This window comes from Phalaenopsis equestris, unplaced genomic scaffold, assembly GCF_001263595.1.
Source record: "Phalaenopsis equestris unplaced genomic scaffold, ASM126359v1 Scaffold000107, whole genome shotgun sequence".
Lineage (NCBI taxonomy): Eukaryota > Viridiplantae > Streptophyta > Magnoliopsida > Asparagales > Orchidaceae > Phalaenopsis > Phalaenopsis equestris.
The window spans coordinates 4,234,366-4,254,076 of NW_018164549.1; the positions used below are offsets into that span (position 1 = coordinate 4,234,366).

At 34.4% G+C, this 19,711-nt stretch overlaps 1 protein-coding gene across 1 annotated transcript in view; it reads left to right on the top strand.

Moving 5' to 3' along the window:
- LOC110020768 overlaps positions 1-19,059 on the top strand; it is a 33,181-nt gene extending 14,122 nt beyond the window's left edge. Inside the window, exons 2-7 of the mRNA XM_020718983.1 lie at positions 5,435-5,854; positions 6,195-6,247; positions 12,631-12,668; positions 16,907-17,225; positions 17,323-17,633; positions 18,219-19,059. Coding sequence (XP_020574642.1) covers positions 5,435-5,854; positions 6,195-6,247; positions 12,631-12,668; positions 16,907-17,225; positions 17,323-17,633; positions 18,219-18,735 — 1,658 coding nt within the window. The 3' untranslated portion in view covers positions 18,736-19,059. The remainder of the gene's footprint in view (positions 1-5,434; positions 5,855-6,194; positions 6,248-12,630; positions 12,669-16,906; positions 17,226-17,322; positions 17,634-18,218) is intronic.
- The last annotated feature ends 652 nt before the right edge of the window (positions 19,060-19,711 follow it).

Below are 19,711 nucleotides of genomic sequence, written 5' to 3' on the forward strand. Positions count from 1 at the left end.
GTTTGGGTAGATTCTTCTCATGCAACATACATCTAGTCATTTCTAGAATGTATTTATTTCTTCTTTCACTAACTCCATTTTGTTGTGGAGTGTAAGGAGTTGTTAACTGATGTTCAATGCCAGCTTCTTCACAAAATGTGTTGAAATTTTTTGACGTATACTCCTTGCCATTGTCAGACCTCAATATTTGAATTTGATTGCCACTTTGATTTTTCACATATTTTTTGAACTTCAAAAATACTCCAGCTACTTCTGATTTAAATTTTAAGAAAAAAATCCAACACATTCGAGTGAAATCATCAATGAACACAATATAATATCTACTATCTGCTAATGAGGGAGTTCTCTGAGGTCCACAAACATCTGTGTGAACTAACTGCAGCTTATGAGTGGCTCTCCATGCTGATTTTGGAAAGGACTTCCTGTTTTGATTTCCAAATTGACAAGCCTTACAGGATAGTATATGATCATCGAACTCCGGAAGCCCAATTGCCATTCCTTTTGACTTCATCTGTAATAGTCCTTGATAATGTTAATGCCCGAGTCTCTTGTGCCATATCATTGAGAGACTTTCTTTGATTAGAAAGGCTGATTGCTCCTCCTGCATTGGATTGAGTAAAAAACTCCTCCCTGCCATCTTGATTTCAAACATCTTTTGGCCTGTAGCATCCTCTATCACACAAGCATTCTTCATGAACATCACTTTGAATCCCTTCTCTATCAATTGACCCACACTGAGCAAGTTATGATCAATGTCTGGTACATAGAGAACATCAGTGATCAATTTAGTTCCTGAACAGCTTGCAATGACTACCGTGCCCTTTCCTTTGACTTCAATATAATCATCGTTCCCAATTCTGACCTTCTTGGACTCGGTACTCTTTAATTCTTTAAAAAACTCCTTGTCATGTGTCATATGATTATTGCAGCCACTATCAATAAGCCAGCTTTCACTTGTTTCATGACCCGTGAAACAAGTTGCAACGAAAAGCTGATCTTCTTCTTCTTGATCTGCCATTGTCACTTCATCTTTTTGCTGCTGATTTTCATTCTTACAAATGACAGCTTCATGTCCCAAATGATTACACTTGCTGAACTTTGCATCCGGTCTTCTCCAACATTTAAAAGGAGGATGACCTTTCTTGCCACAATGCTGACATGGAGGAAAATCTTTCTTTACTCCAACTTTGCTTCTATTCCCAGATGTAGAACTTTGTCCATTTGAGGCTTGAGACTTCTTGTTCTTGAATTTCCAATTCTTTTCATCTTCTTGATGCTTAACTTGTAAGGCTCCTTCAACGGCTCCTTCTTCCCTCATTGCACGCCTTTGCTCTTGTGCTTGCAAGGCACTCAAGAGTTCTGACAAAGTAATTTTTGTCAGATCCTTTGTGTTTTCTAAGGTGGTGATGGTAGCCTCAAATCTTTCAGGCACTGTTACAAGGATTTTCAGAACAATCCTTAAATCTTCCAATGAAGAACCCAATAATTTGACACGATTCACTGTGTTGAGTAGCCTGTCAAAGTATTCATTTATATTTTCTATCTCCTTCATCTTTTGCAACTCAAAGTCATGAATTAAATTCAGCACCTGCATCCTTCGAATTCTTTCATCTCCCTAATACTCAGGTTTGAGATAATCCCAGATCTCCTTTGCTGTTTTTAATGACATAATTCGAGTGAAGATTGTGGAGGAAACTGCAGAAAACAGACAGGCTTTTGTCTTGGATTTTTTCGTCTTACTCTTCTTTTGTTTTTTAATCTGTGCCACGGTGGGATTTTCAGGAAGAGGAGGAATATCGTAGTCTTCTTCCACTGCTTCCCAGAGATCCAAGGCTTCCAGATAAGTCTCCATGCGTACCGCCCAAATCCGATAGTTCTCACTGTAAAAAACAAGGGCGAAACAATCGAAGAAAAACTGGTACCGATCTCCATAACAGTCGCACGCACACACAGGCCCTTTAAGAAATGAGCTCTGTTAAGAAATGAGCTCTGATACCAGCTCTGATACCAATTGAAGGTTTCTTGAACAAGAGAAAGAGGAGGAAGAAATATGAAGAAGCTTGAATGTTCTTAATTCAAAAAAAAAAAAACAGCAGCACCTTCTTTTAAATTGCCGCCCAATACAAAACAGAGAAAAAGGAAAGTGATTAATGCTCCATAATCAACGTTCATAAAAATAACTAAAAGAAATCAAAATTTTAAAATAAGATTTAAAGAAAATAAAACTAATTCCTTAATCCTAGGCAGTCCTAAGCAAATATTCCAACACAAACTTCAAACTTGAACAAACAAAAACACTCATATTATTTTCTCGAGTTTAACACATAATCACTATTATAATCTATAAGGAGAAAAAAAGATGTGTAAATCCAAATTAAGTTTGATTTTGCCCTAATAGTCCTTGAATATTTCAGATCACCACTATTTATATGAACTCATCTCGGAGGAATGTCAATGAATTTATGGAAGAACTGTTTGATGGACACCTCTCAAAATCAATATGAAATCTACAAATAGGGTCATAGACTTGAATATTTTTGGAATTTTATTTTAAATATTTTAAGGTCTAGGTCTTTTATGCATATCTAATATGCAATGTAGATTTAGATGTTGTGAACTACTACAACAAGCATACAATTTCTTGTGGAAAAATGTATTAATCTTAAAACAACTATTCTTCACTCCTGTTGAAAACTAAAACTAATAGAGGTTCTATTTAGGCAGGAATTGCTTTTTTGATTGGAATTTCTAGATAAGAAAGTTAATAACCACCTAACCACCAAAATGATTGAAATTTTATGCACTAAAAGTGAACCTGATTGCATGATATTTTATGAAATTGAAATACTCATTCTATCAATAACAATAATGATTTTGGATTGAAATGAACTAACCGATATTATTATTATTTTCAATAAGAAAGAAATAAGAAGAACGTTAATAGAGAATATTAGACAGTCTTCGCAAACTATCTTTTGTCACATTGGTCCTCTTTAAAATCTCAGCTATCTTGTCCAATTATAATATAACAACTGGTACTCGCAAACCATCTTTTTTTATGAACTTTGATGATGTCAGAATGAACAAATAGGTGAACTCTCCTCTACCTTTATGAATTTACAATAGCCTTGGCGGGTTCATGATAGCTTTGGAAAATTCAGATTCACGTTAAAAAGTTTAAGTTAGCCTTAGTAAATGACCCTAAATCATGAGATATTTTTGGTGTACATTTGTAAATATAATTCAATATTTTTGGAAGATTATTTTGCATATAAGTGTGATTTAAGTGTCTTGAATTTATTCTTTGTAGAATGTTGCACAAATGATGACGCAACTTCTTGAAGTAAATTTGAATGGTCAAAATGTTTAATTTTCTAATGACGATTATTTGACAAGGGATATCACTTAAAAGTAAATTTTAAATAAGAATAATAAAATTGTCAATGCCCATTCTATTTGAATTTAAGTGTTGGATAGTTTACCAGGTACCTAAAATTAGTTGAATGCAATAGAAAAATAATGTTAATATGGACATTTGAAATTGGGAATGATAGATTTATGTAAGAATATATTACTAATATGAGAGCGTGGGTGAATATTTGCTGAAAATATGATTGTGGAAAATAGGTTTATGTGGTTTTGGGATGTGCATGTTTACAAATAATTTAGCTGATAAAATTTATGTAAAATTAATATGAAAAACAACGGTAGAATAGTTATAACATAGCTAAAAGTTGCGCAAAAAATTATCTAGATTAGAATTAGCATTTCACTTGGCGCTTAACAAGAATAGATGGTCAAGTAGCATTCATAGAACTTATTTCCCTTTCATGGATAAGTCTAATAATGATGTTGCTTAAGATATTTTATGTTATGAATTCAAAGAAATTTGGCATCATGCTTTCATTTTCTTAAATAATTAAAATTGACGAGACATTTTCTCAGACATAATTTTTTGCATTGCTATGATTTGTAAGTAGACAATGAAAATCTTCAATTGGCACTAAAATTGAGAGTTTTTGGCTAAAACGCTATGTAAAAAGTTTTTAGGGGATTGAGTGTTGATTTTTGGGCAGTTTTTTTGTTGAGTTACCAGGCAATGAAATAATTTGATGGAATCTTAATTATGACACGTGAGAAAATGAAACTTAATATAATTTGCAAACTGCATTAATCTGTGGATTAGGAGTGGACAGTGAGATTCATTTTTAGTCTGTCATTTCCTTACTGAGCGCTATGCTTTTGTAGCACTAATTTGTCTATGGTCTATGTAATTGGTCAGGTGAGCTATTTTACATTTCATTTGTGGTTCTTTAATTCAATCTCCCATTTAAACAGTTTGTAGTCTTAGTTCATCATTATTAATAACAACATAGATCTGAGTTGTTTTCGTCGAATAATTACTTTCATTCTAGTTTAAAAATTGTTCTTCTATTTACTAATTCTTGTTATTCATTTATGGTTTGTTTGGTGCTAACATAAACTTCAGCTAAACCTTTTATGAATAAGAAGGTATTTTTCAACAAGAGGGGTGATTTTATTTGAATATAAACGATCATTTATTTGCTTAGCATACTCTTGAAAGGGTTGTGTTATTGAGCTTAACGAAAGGGGACCAAAGTTTGGCTCGTGAGAATTGGTCAAATTAAACATCTGGCGAAGGGCGCTAGTCTTTTGATATTTTATACCAATAAAATTTTCACCTATCTCATATGGAACTAAGCCCAATTACTCAATACACTGATTTTTCATATCATTCTGCTCATGATTTGAAGGTTCTTTCTTTCTTGCATAATGCTTAAAGAATCATATGTAACTTTTCTCCAGTTTATTGTTTGATATTACAGATATAATAATGCCTTTGATGTTCATCAAACGTAATTTTCCACAAAAACATGTTTTTTACCTTGCAAAACTCTCATGTATTCAGGGTGATAAAGTTTTGGGTATGCTTCAAATTTTTCTAACCTGTATTTATTCTTTAATCACTTTTTGATCAAACTGAATGCCATCCCTAAGAATAATCACCAACGTCCTAGCTTTTCTATCTTTAATTGTTGGAAAATTTACACACGTCACACATAATTCTTCTGTATTTACATATATCACTCCTAAACATTCATATTTACTCACACAACACTTTGGCGCTTTAAACCTGTGCATGAAAAGGTGTATTTTACTTTTAAAAAATGGTAATTGTGCTATATTTGAGGTGATATTAAAGATTTGAGTGGCATGTGCATAAATACGAAACTTTAGTTGTGAAATATGTAAATACATAATAATTGTGCGCTATGTATGTGAAATCCCCTTAATTTTTGTTTTGAAAATCATAAAAGCTTGGTGTGAGGATTTAAAAATAGTGGTCTTCGGCATCATTTTTGGCTTTTCCCTAATATTTGTTGCTTTCTAATTATATGTTAACTTTGTGCAGTTATTGTGGCTTCATATGCTTCCTTTCATGGTCATATTTGTGTAGCTAAGAAAAAACATCTTTTCCCTGCTAAAGCTGTTCAGAGAGTTCCTACCTTTTATAAAGAAAACGGTTTAAATCCTGAACGGGTGAAATTCCAATTACCAGAAAAATCAAATTTCAAAGCGTGGTATCTTGAGAAGCAATGCAAACTTCTTATCAAAGCTGTTGCTACTGTTGAACCATATTGCTTAATAACTTCCGAAAATTACTTCATGGATGATTCTAGTTTGTGGTTTGATTCAAGCCCCGACAGTCAAATGGCTCAATCTTCAGTTGATCTTCTGGAGTTAGACGAGAGGGAGACATTAAGACGAATGAGGATTTCAAATGCAAACAAGGGTAATATTCCATGGAACAAGGGAAGAAAACACAGCCCAGGTATATACTTCTAGTTTCCTGTGAAGTCTTGATGCATCTTACATCTTCTTTTATTTTTTGGGTTCATACCACCCAATGCCTACTTATTTATCTTAGCGATTAAACTTTATTTTTTATATTTCTTCCACCTAGATTTTTATGCACATAAAAATATCACTATTTAACTTTTAAAAATTAAAATACATTTTCTTATGCATAGGTAAGATGACATATAAAGATCAAAGTTTTGGTTTTAGACAGTTAAATACATAGGATTTGAGTGGTATATGTAAATCTTCCTCTTTTATTGAGGAATTCAGTTTCTTTCTTCTTTTTATTTTCACGAGTTATTTTTTGTCAGAAACTCTACAAAAGATCCGAGAGAGAACCAAGTTGGCAATGCAGGATCCCAAGGTGAAGTCATGTAAGAAAAATGCATATTGTTTTATCCAGTCTCAAGTGCTGCCATGAAATCGAAGTAATAATACTCGTTCAAGAGATTGTAGACTATATGCATCCTTACTTTCAATATATTACTATAGATGTTGCTCGTATCAAATTCTCATTTTCTAACTATATTAGTAAATAGTACTGAGTGTTAATCTGAATTAGAGTTAAAGTTTGAATTTGAGATCGAATTTGTATTTGATTATTTTGAATCTGAGTATGCAGCTATGTTGAGAGTTTTTCATTAACTCAAGAGCCTATGCTTGAGCAAGTAATAGTAGTTGAATTTGAATATATGGTTAAAACTGAGATAAATTCTAATGCCAAGCCTCTAATAGAAATAAAACTTGAATATGTGTTTGATCCAAAATCTAAGCTCAAATAAAACTATCATGATAACGGATGGTGGATTATGTATATTGCTGATGGTGAATATCACAAGTTTCTTATGCCTTGGGATTTTAAATCTATTTTTGATAATTTATAGGGTATCTTGTAAGAAGCATAACAACTTTTCCCATATTTGCTTAACAAATATCATATGTGAAATTTGTTGGAGCCAAATTTTTATAAGCCAGGTACTAAGAGCTTAAGAAGCTGCTTCTTGCTACAACCACGGGATTATGCTATTATTTTTGCAATTTTGCTTTTCTTCATGCCCAACCTTTCACCATTCAATTTCTTACCATACCTCTTAATTCTTGTTGCTCTATTCTTATTACTCTACCTATTGCTATTCGTTTATTCACGTTTCCCATTGCTTTTGTTATCTTTGTTTTGGTGGTCCCTATTTCAGTGTTGTTTTTTCTATTATTTTAATAATTCGTTGTTCAAAAATGAGTTGGATTTTACAAATGAGGTACTAGACATTTATGGGAGAGTTCTGCTACTGATATTCATGAAAGATGCATCAGAAGTTATTATATTTGAATGAATCTTGACATATCTTGTGAAGTTACTTATTCTAGCTTTTTTGTAGGCCATCTTTAGGACCCTTACGGCATGTAAACTTCATTGGACCTCAGTATTGAAATAAAACTCTACTCCCACAACATTCTTGTTTTGGTTGATGTGTATTTTTTGAGTGCTTCATGGTAGTGAAGAACTGTCTTCCGGCGGTTTCTATCAATGTTCATATTTTATATTTTTAGTGGCTAGTTTTGCATTTGATTGGGATTTTGAACTTCCCTTCTGTTATGAGTGAAATTTTATATTTGATCACCATTTCTTGTATAATTTCAAATTCTGAAAACTACTAAATTATTTTTATACATGAAAGAAGCATGTTTTGCCACCTTTTACATTATTAGTAGTTACTAACTTTGCTTAAGAGTTTGTAATTTTCGGATTGTCGTTTTTTTTTTGTAGCTTATGTATCTTATTTCAGCTGCATTAGTAACCATAGACTTGTAATCATTATACATCAAATGTCCTTCTTTTCTTTCTTGTAAATCATGTATTCTTCTAAAAAAATAATTAGCTACCTAAACGATTCTATTAATGTAGATTCCAATATTTCCTTAAAGGTTTCAAAAAAAAAAAAAAAATCGGAGTTGACCAGTCAATTCAATCCGATTGACCATGAATGAGGCATATATTCGGTTCGGTTAGTCTTAGCGATCATTTTTGCATCAAACATGCAAATCATTTAGAACCGTTGATTTTATCAGCAAATTGATCTCAATTATATATAATCGGGCGGTCCAAACATAACCTTTTTTAACAGCTTTATTTTTTAGTCTAATGGGCTAAAATTTTTCTTTTAAAAATTAAATCTACAAATTATATAAGTTAAACATATAACCATGGATTTAAAGTTCTCAAATCACATTTACATGAGTTTAATCAATCCATAGTATGTCCAACACCCAGATGTGTTACAAAGTCATGCTGTAAAATTTTTTCCTTCATATAAATGGTGCAATGCAAACTCTCGCTTATGATGTGAGACTAAAGGCTGAAACCTGAATCGGGCTGCGAGAATGAGAGATCAGGCCGTGGGATTTGGGCATTTATTTTTTTAATTTAGATAAATTCAATCCAATCCTGTTTGCTTAAGCCTAACCCAACCCAACTCAATTAGTTTTAACCCAACCTAGCCTAATCATAAACTCAAATGCTATTTAAAAAAAAGAAGAAAAGTTAGCTTCAGTTAGCCAATACATCAATCAAATTGAATTAATTTAGCACTATTTATGAAAATGTCCAAGTTTCTACAGGCGTCTTTCCAGAGCTGCGATCTTGATGATCTATGACTAGTGATTTTTGTCGATTTTATTGATGATGATGTTGTTCTTGTTATTCACAACATCTTTATTAGGATAGTTTTCTCTTTTCACATCTTCGTAATACTTTTATTTCTCTTTTGCGGGATGGCTTCAAAAGTCATCAAGTCCAGTTGAGGACTTTCATTTTTTTTTCTCTTACAACGATTCGTCAACTCATGAGGTTTGGTAAATGTTTTTTGAACCCGAAAGAAATTGAAATTTAGTGACTTGTCTTCCTTAACCCTTAGTCACAAGTCTTTATGTTTTATAATATTATTTAATTTATTATGCCATCATACTTAATTATTAGTGGTTAAAACATCATTTATCATTTGGGACGTTTGATATTTTATTTATTTGTTCAAGGGTTATTTTGTCATCTTGAATGGAGCTTTTTATTAATGTCTAAGGTCTTATAATTTTGATAATTGATGATGGAATAAAGAACGGGCTTTTTTCTTATATCCTTGTTTGGGAATTAATTCTTCTCACATGTTTCATGCTATGATTCACTGATATTGACATGGGCATAGACTAAATATGGCAGGGACATGAGACGCATCTATTATTGAAAATATATGATGTAGGCACGCTTTAGCTATGATATTATAATATTATATTTTAAAAATAAAAAATATATATATATTTATTACACAACTTAAATCATATGAAATGAATTAATATAATAATAAATTTATTTCAATTTATGGAGGTCAACTTTAGAGTCTAAAGGCTCTTGTTTGAGTAGATCTAAAACCGAATATATGGAATGTAATTTTAATAGTAGTAGATCTAGTGGTGGAGTTGTAATAATGGGTGGTCAAGTCATTAAAATGAGTGAACATTTTAGATATATCGGGTCTATTATTCAAAGTGATGGTGATATCGATGGAGATGTTATTAGTAGCATTGAAGTTGGAGGATGGTTGAATTGGAGGAATGCATTAGACCTATTATGTGATAGAAAAGTACTACTTAGACTTGAATGAAAATTTTATGAGATGACAGTGAGACCTGCAATGTCTTGTGACGCAGAATGTTGCGTATAAAAGAAAAGCATGAAATTAAGCGTTGTTCATATGAGAATGCTTAGTTGAATGAATGGCTTTACACTCAGAGACAAAATGCAAAACAAATATACTCATGAAAGTGTTGGAGTAGCTCCAGTGGCAGACAAGATTAGAGAGTCGTCTTAGATGATTTGGTCACATTAAACGTTGACCATTTGATGACCCAATTAATAGAGTACATGTTTAATATTTGACTTATGTTAGGAAGGTATAGATAGACCTAAAAAGACTCGAGCATGTTGTATAAAAAATGAACTTAATTTAGTAGAATTGAATGAAATTTTGGCACTCAATATGATACAATGGAGAAAAAGGATTCATGTAGCTGACCTCGCTTAGTTGGATAAAGGCTTGTTATTGTTGTACTCATACAAAAGAAGAATAAACTTGTTAAATACCTTTAGACTCAACAAAAGAAGAATAAACACATGATTTTTGTTTGCTTGAAGTTAAAATATTTGAATCTTTGAAAAGAATAAAAAATAAGTACTATAAAAAAATCAGAGTAATGGAATGGAATAAAGTAAATATAGAGATTTAAAAAACCGGGAAGGACCGACCGATTCAACCAGTTCGACCGTGAACCGGGCATATGACTGGTTTGGGTAACCTCAATAACCGTTTTCGGATCAAACGTGAAAATTTGTGTGAACCGCCAGTCAAATCGGCTAATTGGTGAGCCTGTCTCGATTATAGTGAATGAGTCAAATTGCTTATTTAATTATTTTTTACTCTCAATTAAATTGTGAATTTTTTTTATATAAAATATAATTAATAAATTATGTTAAGTCAAAAATATAATTATAAATCTTAAATATAAAAATTGATAGGAGTAATCAAACTAATTCATTATATGGCCATCACTTAGGTGACTAATGAGCTATGTTGTAGAACCATTTTTTCTATATAAAGTGAAATCCTTTTTTTTTTGTTATGTGAGACTAAATTTTCAATAATTTTATATCTATACTATATTTTTTATTTTCCAACTATATTTAATATACGCGCGCGCGCGCGCTTGTGTTTATAATAAACATAATTATATTTTGATGAGCTTTACATCAAATTTTAAATTAAAAATTATTAAAGTCATTTTTTGTGTTTAATTTCTATTTATTGTTAACACATATTTATATTTTTGCATCATTTAATCATATTAAAATAATTTTAATATTTATTATGTCGTTCGATTTAACCCTCGGTTCAATCTTGGACGAGCCTTTGAATCTTCAATATCTCATTCTTCCAGTTTAATGACCAATCCAGTTTTTACAACCTTGGTAAATATAATTAATGCTAAGGAGCAATGAAATTTTTTAAATAATATATTTTTAAAATAAAAGAGAAGAAATGAATCAAGTTATTTATATAATATACATTTAAAATTAAAATTTATCACTAATGACACGTCTCTCGGATATACTTGTATTTTAATTTAATTTATTTTTTGATTAGACATGTATATGGTGCGCTGATAGTTGTTGAGCACATGTTGGATAAATGGCATGCCCAACATAACACATTTAATTATTACAGAGAATGGGTGCATTATAATTTTCATACCATACGAATTATTATTATTTTTTAGTCCTTTTCTCTATTTCTTGCCATCCTCCTTTAAGATTTTCATTCGTATCTTTCCCAATCTCCTATTTTTTTCTGTCAAATTCTGCTCTACATCAGATTCTTCTCTTCCAAACAATTAAGTATTAAAAGTTCTTCGCAAACTCAATTTCCATTAATATTTTATCACTTGTATTACTATCAAACATGAATTACTTGTGACAAATCTGATGGACGATCCATAGGATTTTTGAATCTTGATTATTCAGTGTTTTTAACTCAAGTATAGCTTACACCAGTAGCACTTCCATTTTTATGAGTTTATACTAACAAATGTTTGTCTGTGTATGTTTCTGGTGTGGATTAAACGTAATTATGCATTTAATAGTGAAATATAATTGTAGATTTGAAAGCACTCTATTATCCTTTTGCATGAGCGGATCTAACTGTTCACTTACATACTTCGTCATTTTCTACCTAAATGTCTCAAGGTTGTTTATCCTTAGAAATGGGGGTGTAAATATCTAATGTTTTAGGTTGATGTATGTTATTGTCCATATATATTATGACATTTGTAATCATAAGATTATATATTAAGTACAATGTATCTTTCATGGTGTCCCAGTTTCATTAAAAAAACGTTATTTAGCTCAAGGAACATCAGAATTGCTAAAATTATTGCAAATGCTTGCAGATTTGAGCTGTTTTTAAGATTAAACATTTTGAACTTTATGATCCACGAGTTTTCATGAATTTGATTTTTTTTTTTGTTTATATAGCTCTCTTCTTGATTTATGTCTAGTTTATGGGATACGGTATCAAATTTGGTTTTCCACAAGTTTTTGGGACATCATGGGATAGATGCCTTAAAAATAACTAAGGGTTTGTTTGGAATCATTTTTTTATTTTATTTTTTGTTTTTTGTTTTTTTACTTTTATTTTTAAGAACTGTGTTTATTTAGTATATTTTTTACATATTTTTATTTAAAAAAATAAATAAACTTGATTTTAAAAATACTAAAAACTACTTTTAGAAGTCTAGAGTCTTCTTAAAAACAACTACAGTTGTTTTCAACATGCCAAATAGGTTTTGTTTCAAATCAAAATACAAGAAAAATAAACTAAAAACTAAAATGTAAAAAATAAGCAAAGTAAAATTAAAAGTAAAATGTAAAAATATATAATGAAAAATAAAAGTATTCCCAAACGACCCCTAAATAAGCCAGCATGAAATTTGCTCAGTTCACACATATGGACAAGGTAATTGACTACTTTTATAGAGTATATTAATTTACACGGGTTCACAAGCATAGATTTACCTGCATGAAATTTTCATTTGTGCTTTAAGTATTGTCAACCGAATCCTAACATAAAAAAAAATAAAAAAAACAAGCTTTAGTGAACTATTTATTTTGGAGAAATATGGCTAAAGAGGAAGTTCAATTTGCAGGTCAAAAGGAAACTGATGAATCTGGGACATGCTCAGAGGTGAGTTTCTTTCTTTGATTTTAGAATGTCCGAGCACCTATCATCTTATATTGTTGCTGCCATTATGAATTAAGCAGAAATGCATTGTATGGACATCTGAATGTTCTGAGATTGTTTTGAATAGGCTTAGAAAGAGGTTATGTATTTATTTTAATTCTTTTCTATAGTCTATAGAATCCTTTTTTTAAGGACTAGCATTAGATTGGAATACTCTCAATTTAAGGGGCTTATTCTAGAGTGTAAATTCTAGGTTTGCCATTATCAATATGTCGCCGCAAAAAAATTTTCATTTTAGCTTTAGCGCTTGATAGAAGAAATGGCTATTGGTAGAGATTTTGATAAATATTGAAGGTGATATCTGATAATAGGAGGTTGGAGAAGATTCAACAAAAATAACTAAGTAATTCGAGACGGGAAAAAAATAACCAGAATAAAGATGAGATGCATTAATCAAGTAAAAGATACGAGAATTTCCCATTCTCACAACCGATTGAGATACATAAATCACCACGCAAAGTATAGATGAAGGAAGGAGACCCAGGATGTTACCATCAACAATGGAGGGATACGATTGCCACCACCCAATGCCACAGATACAACCATAATACAATCAACAACTATGTATTTATAATCAACAAAAGTCCTCAACCTAAATGAAAAAAAAGAGATGAAAACACCATTGTTTCTATTAAGAGTAGGCAATAACCCTAGCTCAAGCAAAGTGGGCCGACAAACCCTCTCTCACTTGGACCTAACTGGTTTGGGATTCCCTCCCCGCCCCACGTCAATCTACTGGGTTGATGGAGCTTTGATCTAATATGTTGAAGCTTCTGACTCCTCATGATATTGTGTCAGGTCTGTCCCGTTGAATGTGGTGGAGCTACTGTAACCTCAGGGATTGGAGGGCCATCGAATTATGACACTTGTCTTCTCAGTGGTATGACTAAGGTTTATGTTTGGGAGGTGAAAGAGGGTGTATGAGACTTATTTAGGGTGTAGAAAATTATTTAGGGTTGCTGATTTTGAAAATTGGCAAGGGAGAATTATGATTAGGTCTAGATTTTGCTATGATTTTGTGGGCATTGGACCTATAGGCTTGGGAGGTATAAGAGGGTACATGAGACTGATTTAGGGTGCAGAAAAATTATTTAGGGAACCTGACATGAGCTTACCATTAGACGAGATGCAATGGAAATTCTGTCGAGTGTTATGACGGCTCATAGAACTAGAGGAAAAAACCTATGGTGTGATAGTGAGATCCCCGAAGGAGAGAAGGATGAATACCTTAATCCCTTCAGTAGGAATGATTCCAGTGGAGAAGAAGACTTGCCAAGACGCTTTGGGATACAGTATGAGATGAGGTTGAGAAGTGAAGTGTATTTTAGAGGATACATAGATGAAGTACCTGATAGATGATACAATAATGAAGTTCATGTTTGAGAATATAGAGATGAAGTGTGTGCTGGAGGATACAAAGATGAAGTGCCTATCGAATGATACGGAGGTTGATGAGTGAAAATGGACATACCACATTTCTAGGGAATGGCTGCCAATCGTCGAGAGAAACTTTAAATATAAGGAGGCGTCACATGATCAGAAAGTGAAACCAACTGCTATCAAACTGAAAAAGAGCGCCTCGTTGTGGTTGTAGAACCTGAAAAGGGTGAGACAGAGAAGGATGAAACAAGATTACTAACTGGGAGAATATGAAGTAAGAGTTGTAGCGACAATATCTACCCCCACATTACCGTCAGGATATTTTCTTGAGGCTCCACTACCCACATGAGAGGGACCTATCGATGGAGGAGTACATAATAGAGTTTATACAACTAATGCTGAAATTTGATTTGACGAAGCTAGAGGAGCCCACAATGGCTTGGTACTTGGGCTGATTAAAGCCCTCTATTGGTAACGTGGTCCAGCTACAACCTTATATGCCTTTGTTTGAAGTTTAGAACTTGGAGTGAAGGTGGAGAGAACGTAGAAACAGAGCAGACACCCATCACCATTTAGATAACCACCCGTAGTTGGAGACATCAACAACACACCTCAGGGATTTGAGAAAACTGGTCAGGAAAATGATAGAGTTACTCAGAGGGAGAAGTCTAATAAGAGTTGCATGCTCGCTACAATCATAGTCAGGAAATGCTTCAGATCTCATGGATATGGGCACATAGCCTCCAGTTGCACGACAAACCGAGTTGTGTCATTTTCCGAGTATGGTGCAGTAGAGGAAGTTAGCGATGAATAAACAGATGAAGAAAAGAGTGAGGAGTATCATATTCCACCAGATGAGGGTGAGATGCTTGTAGTTCGATGAGTTCCACGAATTGAGGCTACGAGGGATTAGCATTGACTTCGTCATAACATATTCTACGCTTGTTGCTCTGTGAAGGGAAAGAGATGGAGTTTCATCATTGATGGAGGGAGCAGTAAGAATGTAACATCTGCACAGATGGTGGACAAGTTGAGCCTCATGACTCAAAGACACTCTCAGTTATCCTCCCTGATATGGTTGAGGGAAAAGAACATAGTGAACATTGGCATGTGTCTCATGGAGTTTTTGATTGAGAATTAGCTTCATGATCAAACTTAGTGCGACATGGTGCTCAACTTTTTGTTGGCAAGGCTGTGATAGTTTGATCACCGGACTTAGCATGATGGGTTCGGGAATACCTACTCCTTCACCAAGGATGGCAACCACATAGTCCTACTTTTTACGGAGTCCTAGATTATAGGTTTTCTTATCAACAAAGTAGTGCCAGTAGGATCTATATTGTTGATGATAGAAGAAAGTATGACAGAGGCTTCGATTCCATATACAGGCCCGTCACTACAGAGATCATGTCAGGACATCATGATCGATACCTTAACACCATGGTCGCTACCATGGCCCACCGTTAGAGTAAGTTTTGTCTGTTCTCACATTAGGTAGAACTAAGTCAACCTAGGACTAGATTTGGAAGATTTTGCGAGGTACACTTAGAACAAAGTTATGGTTCAGTTCAATAGCGCGTCCTCATATAGTTGGACCAACATGAATGACTGTTCGCAAGTGGGGAAAACTATTTAGGTATTTTAGGGAACAATGCAGTCTTTATTGGGATCCTGATGCTTCTCAGGAAAGAGTCGAAGATCATTCAACTCCCAGGGAGTCACAACGCCTCCGTTACTTTCAAGATGCAGACAAAAGCTTTGATGAATGAAGTAGAAGCCCCTCCAATCTCGAGAGACTGACGCAGGAGTAAAAGGGTGCTGCGGGAAATATCCAATGCTTCCTTCGTCTAGACCGAACCAATCCAGACCTGGAAGAGCTGATTGGCCATTCCACTGTGGTTTGACGTCTCCTTTTAATAGAGGGATCCGATCTTATTTATCTAGGGCTTATATATGTGTTTCATTTACCGTAAGTTTTTAATTTTCTGATTGTATGTTATGGTCGGGACAGCCTTCCCTCTGCCACTCTCGTCACCTTCTTTGCTGCGGCCGCCCCTGAAGAAAAGCGTCTGTGGTGTTCCTGCAGCCACCAATCCTCCCTACTGCCCCTTCCTACCTTCTACTGCTGACTCCTCGCTGTTCTCCAACCATTCCTGCCACCCTTACCTGCCTTTGCTGCTACCAACTTACTGTCCATTCTCCAACCTTGCCGTTGCCAATCCCAAACAGCCCACATCTGCTGTTTTGGTCAGCCATTTCCTGCTGTCCATCTCTCTCACGTCAGTGCCACCACCCCATTGTGTCCACGGCTGTTCCCAGCTGCCCCAACCATCCTGCCTGGCTGCAGCGACCTCCGTCACTTCACTTCCTGCTGTTTTCCTGCAGCCGGTCAGCAGCCAGCACCCCTCCCCCTCTCCTCCAGCCTGCTCCATGCTCCTGCAGCCACCCATTACCCTTCCATCGCTTATAATCGAGCACCACGCCTTTGGGATACAATCATGGTTGAGTTTGCTATTGGTATTTCTATTTTCGTTCATGAGTTTGTATTTCTCTATTTTGAATTCAGCAATAATAATTGATTTTCTTATCGCTATTTGGGTAAAACTCTGGTATCACTCTATCCTTTAAAACATGATGTGCAACATGAAGAAATGTTTGAAGTGGTGTTTTAAAGTTTTGTCATCTTTCCGGTTAATTGAATCATGAAAATGAAACTTTATTGTAGCTTTTCTATAGTTTAAATTCATCATTCTTATGTGATTATACATTTCGATTTTATATATTTTTTTCTCGCCATGTAGTGATGACACAAAGAAGAAAATTGCAGTAGGTGTGAGGCAGGGTTGGCGAAGACGACGCAAAATTTTAACTGTTCAACAAAAATGCATATTTGAATGGCAAAACATGATTGCAAAAGCAGCAAGGAAAGGTTATGCTGGTGAGGTTGAGCTGCAATGGGATTCCTATAAGGTTATAAATGAACAACTGAAGCAGGAGTGGTTGGAAAGCATCGAGAAGAGGAAATCAATGCCGAGGCCAAAGGGCAGCAAGAGGACACCAAAATCTCTCGAGCAGCGGCGAAAGATTTCAGAGTCCATCTCTGCCAAATGGGCTGATCCTGTAAAAAACAAACCATGAAACTGCCTTTTTTTCACCTTTCCCCTCACAAATTATCAAAATTCTCTTGAAATTTTTTAACCTTTTCTCGATCTCTTAGGAATATCGTGATCGAGTTCATGCTGCATTGGCGAAGTATCATGGCACAGTGATTGGATCGAATAAAAAGCAAAGGCGAAAACCTACCGGAGAAACTTCTGAAAAAGGTGCTATCAGTAAAAAATCTGAACAGACTGCTCAATTGAACTTTGAACTGAAGAACATCAAGCAAGAAACATATAAGAAAAGAAGAAACTCTGCTCCTTCCTACAAGGATCCAATGTCCAGTGTCAAGTTAGATTTGCTCAAGAAAATTAAAGCAGATAGAGCAGAAATGGAATCCAAGAAAAGAGAAGCCACCAGGAGGGCCAAGTATGTTTTTCTTGTTATCTGTTCAAGCCTAAATATGTTCTACTTCTTATCTGATCAGGCATTAACACATGATTTTTCATATTGATGATTTATTTTCTTCCTATATATGTTCTAGGAGTGTTAAATTGGGTTTGCGTGTCCGGTATGGGTATGACCCGACCCAACATATCTTTACCTGACCTAACCCGACCTGAATGTTAAATGTGTCCGAATATCCAACTTGAACTCGACCCGCCTTCAACTCGTTGACTCGAATCCGCTCATATAACCCATTCAACATAATATATGATAGCTATTCCGGTCAAATTAGGGTTGATTTCGAGTCAATATTGAGTCACTTTTTGGTTCGTAGGTAAATTTCAAGTCAATTTTGGGTTGAGAGGTCAATTTCGGATTGATAGGTCAAACCAAATCCATCCAAATAAATAAAACGGGTTAGGATTTCTAACCTGAACCAAACCTGAATTTTGACTCAAGTTTGAGTCGACTTAGCTTGTTAGGTCAATTTTTGGCACCCATATCTAATGATTTTGCTGCAATGGTAATTTTACTTTCATAAGCTTAGTTTCCATTTTGCTTGTTCAGGCTACTAATTGCTGAGGCTGAGAGAGCTGCAGAAGCTCTCGAGGCAGCTGCCCTGAACAGCCCTCTGGCAAAAGCTTCACTTCTGGAAACCAGAAAGCTGATTGCTGAGGCAAATTTATCACTTCAAACCATTGAGAGGGAACCATTTATGTCATACGAAAGCGAAGTCGACTCGTACTTCAACAGTAATTCGGATGGATTGGAAAAGCACCTGCAGACCAATACGACTGCTACGATAAACCAATCAATGCTAACTGAAAAACTTGTGAACGGATTCCCTAATCCGTCTTCCTTTGAGAATGGCGATGAAATTAACCAACATGAAATGAGTTGTGGAATAGACGCCGAGGAAGGCTTCATAGCATCTCAGGACCAACTTCTACCTTCTCATCATCTGAAGAGAATTGAGTCAGATAGAGCAGAAACAGTAGATTCGAGAAAGCGAAACGATCCCAAAATAGTCTCGGCAAAGACGAGAAAGTGGGTCTGCGGCCGGTTTGTTGAAGTAGAAGATTGAATCCGCAATGACAGGCGAGATAGGTTGGAGTTGGGGCATGCCTTAACCATTGATGCAGATTTACTAGAAGAATCATCATCACCTGTTCTATTAGTTCATGTTTATATCTAGAAGTTTGAGACTTTTTACTAATTTTAGCTGGTGAATTGGATTTTTTGCAGAATTGCTAGAGGAAATCCAAAGCTTTGCAGTCTTGATTCCACTGTAAATTTTATTGTAATGGAGGTTTCTGCTTATTTTTAAGAACTGCAGTGGCTTATGAGGTGCTTGTATATGTGTAGTGGTGTTCACTTCTGTCTCATTTGTACACTGTTTTTGGTATAGTTGTGTTACAATGAAGAAACTTTTGATTTTTTTCAAGTTAAAATGATGCTATTTGTTGGTGTTATGAAAGATTTGGATGGTATTAATGCAAAAGGTATAGGTGTTTATTCTATATAATTAGAATTGAACTTAAATGAGCTAGCCTTAACTCAATTATTAGCATTTTGATTTAAGCCTAAGCCAAATTTTAGTTAGATTGAGTACTATACAAAGGCCCCTACATGTTAATCTAATTAATTATAATGAATTGTATTATGTTGACCTACAATTCAATCTCTCTCTCTCTCTATTTACACACACACACACACACATATATATATACATATATATATATATATATATAGTAAATTATTAAAATATTCATATATATATATATGTGAATTGTCACTTATTTTATAGATTATAGTATTTGCCCAGAGGTAATATTTACTCCTCATCTAACCACTCCATGAGCCGCCTTATCATAGGCCATTGTTAATTTTTTAGGGGGGAGAGAAAGAGGGAGAGGGAAAGAAGGAAAAGAGCTTCTATAATTGTTGGTACTTTCCATTACTCCATTCATGCTCTCTCTCTCTCCCAATTCTTCCCATAAGTAAAAAGTTCCAATCATTTTCTCTCTTAGGCGCTGTTTGGTTCGGCTTCTGCTGCGCGG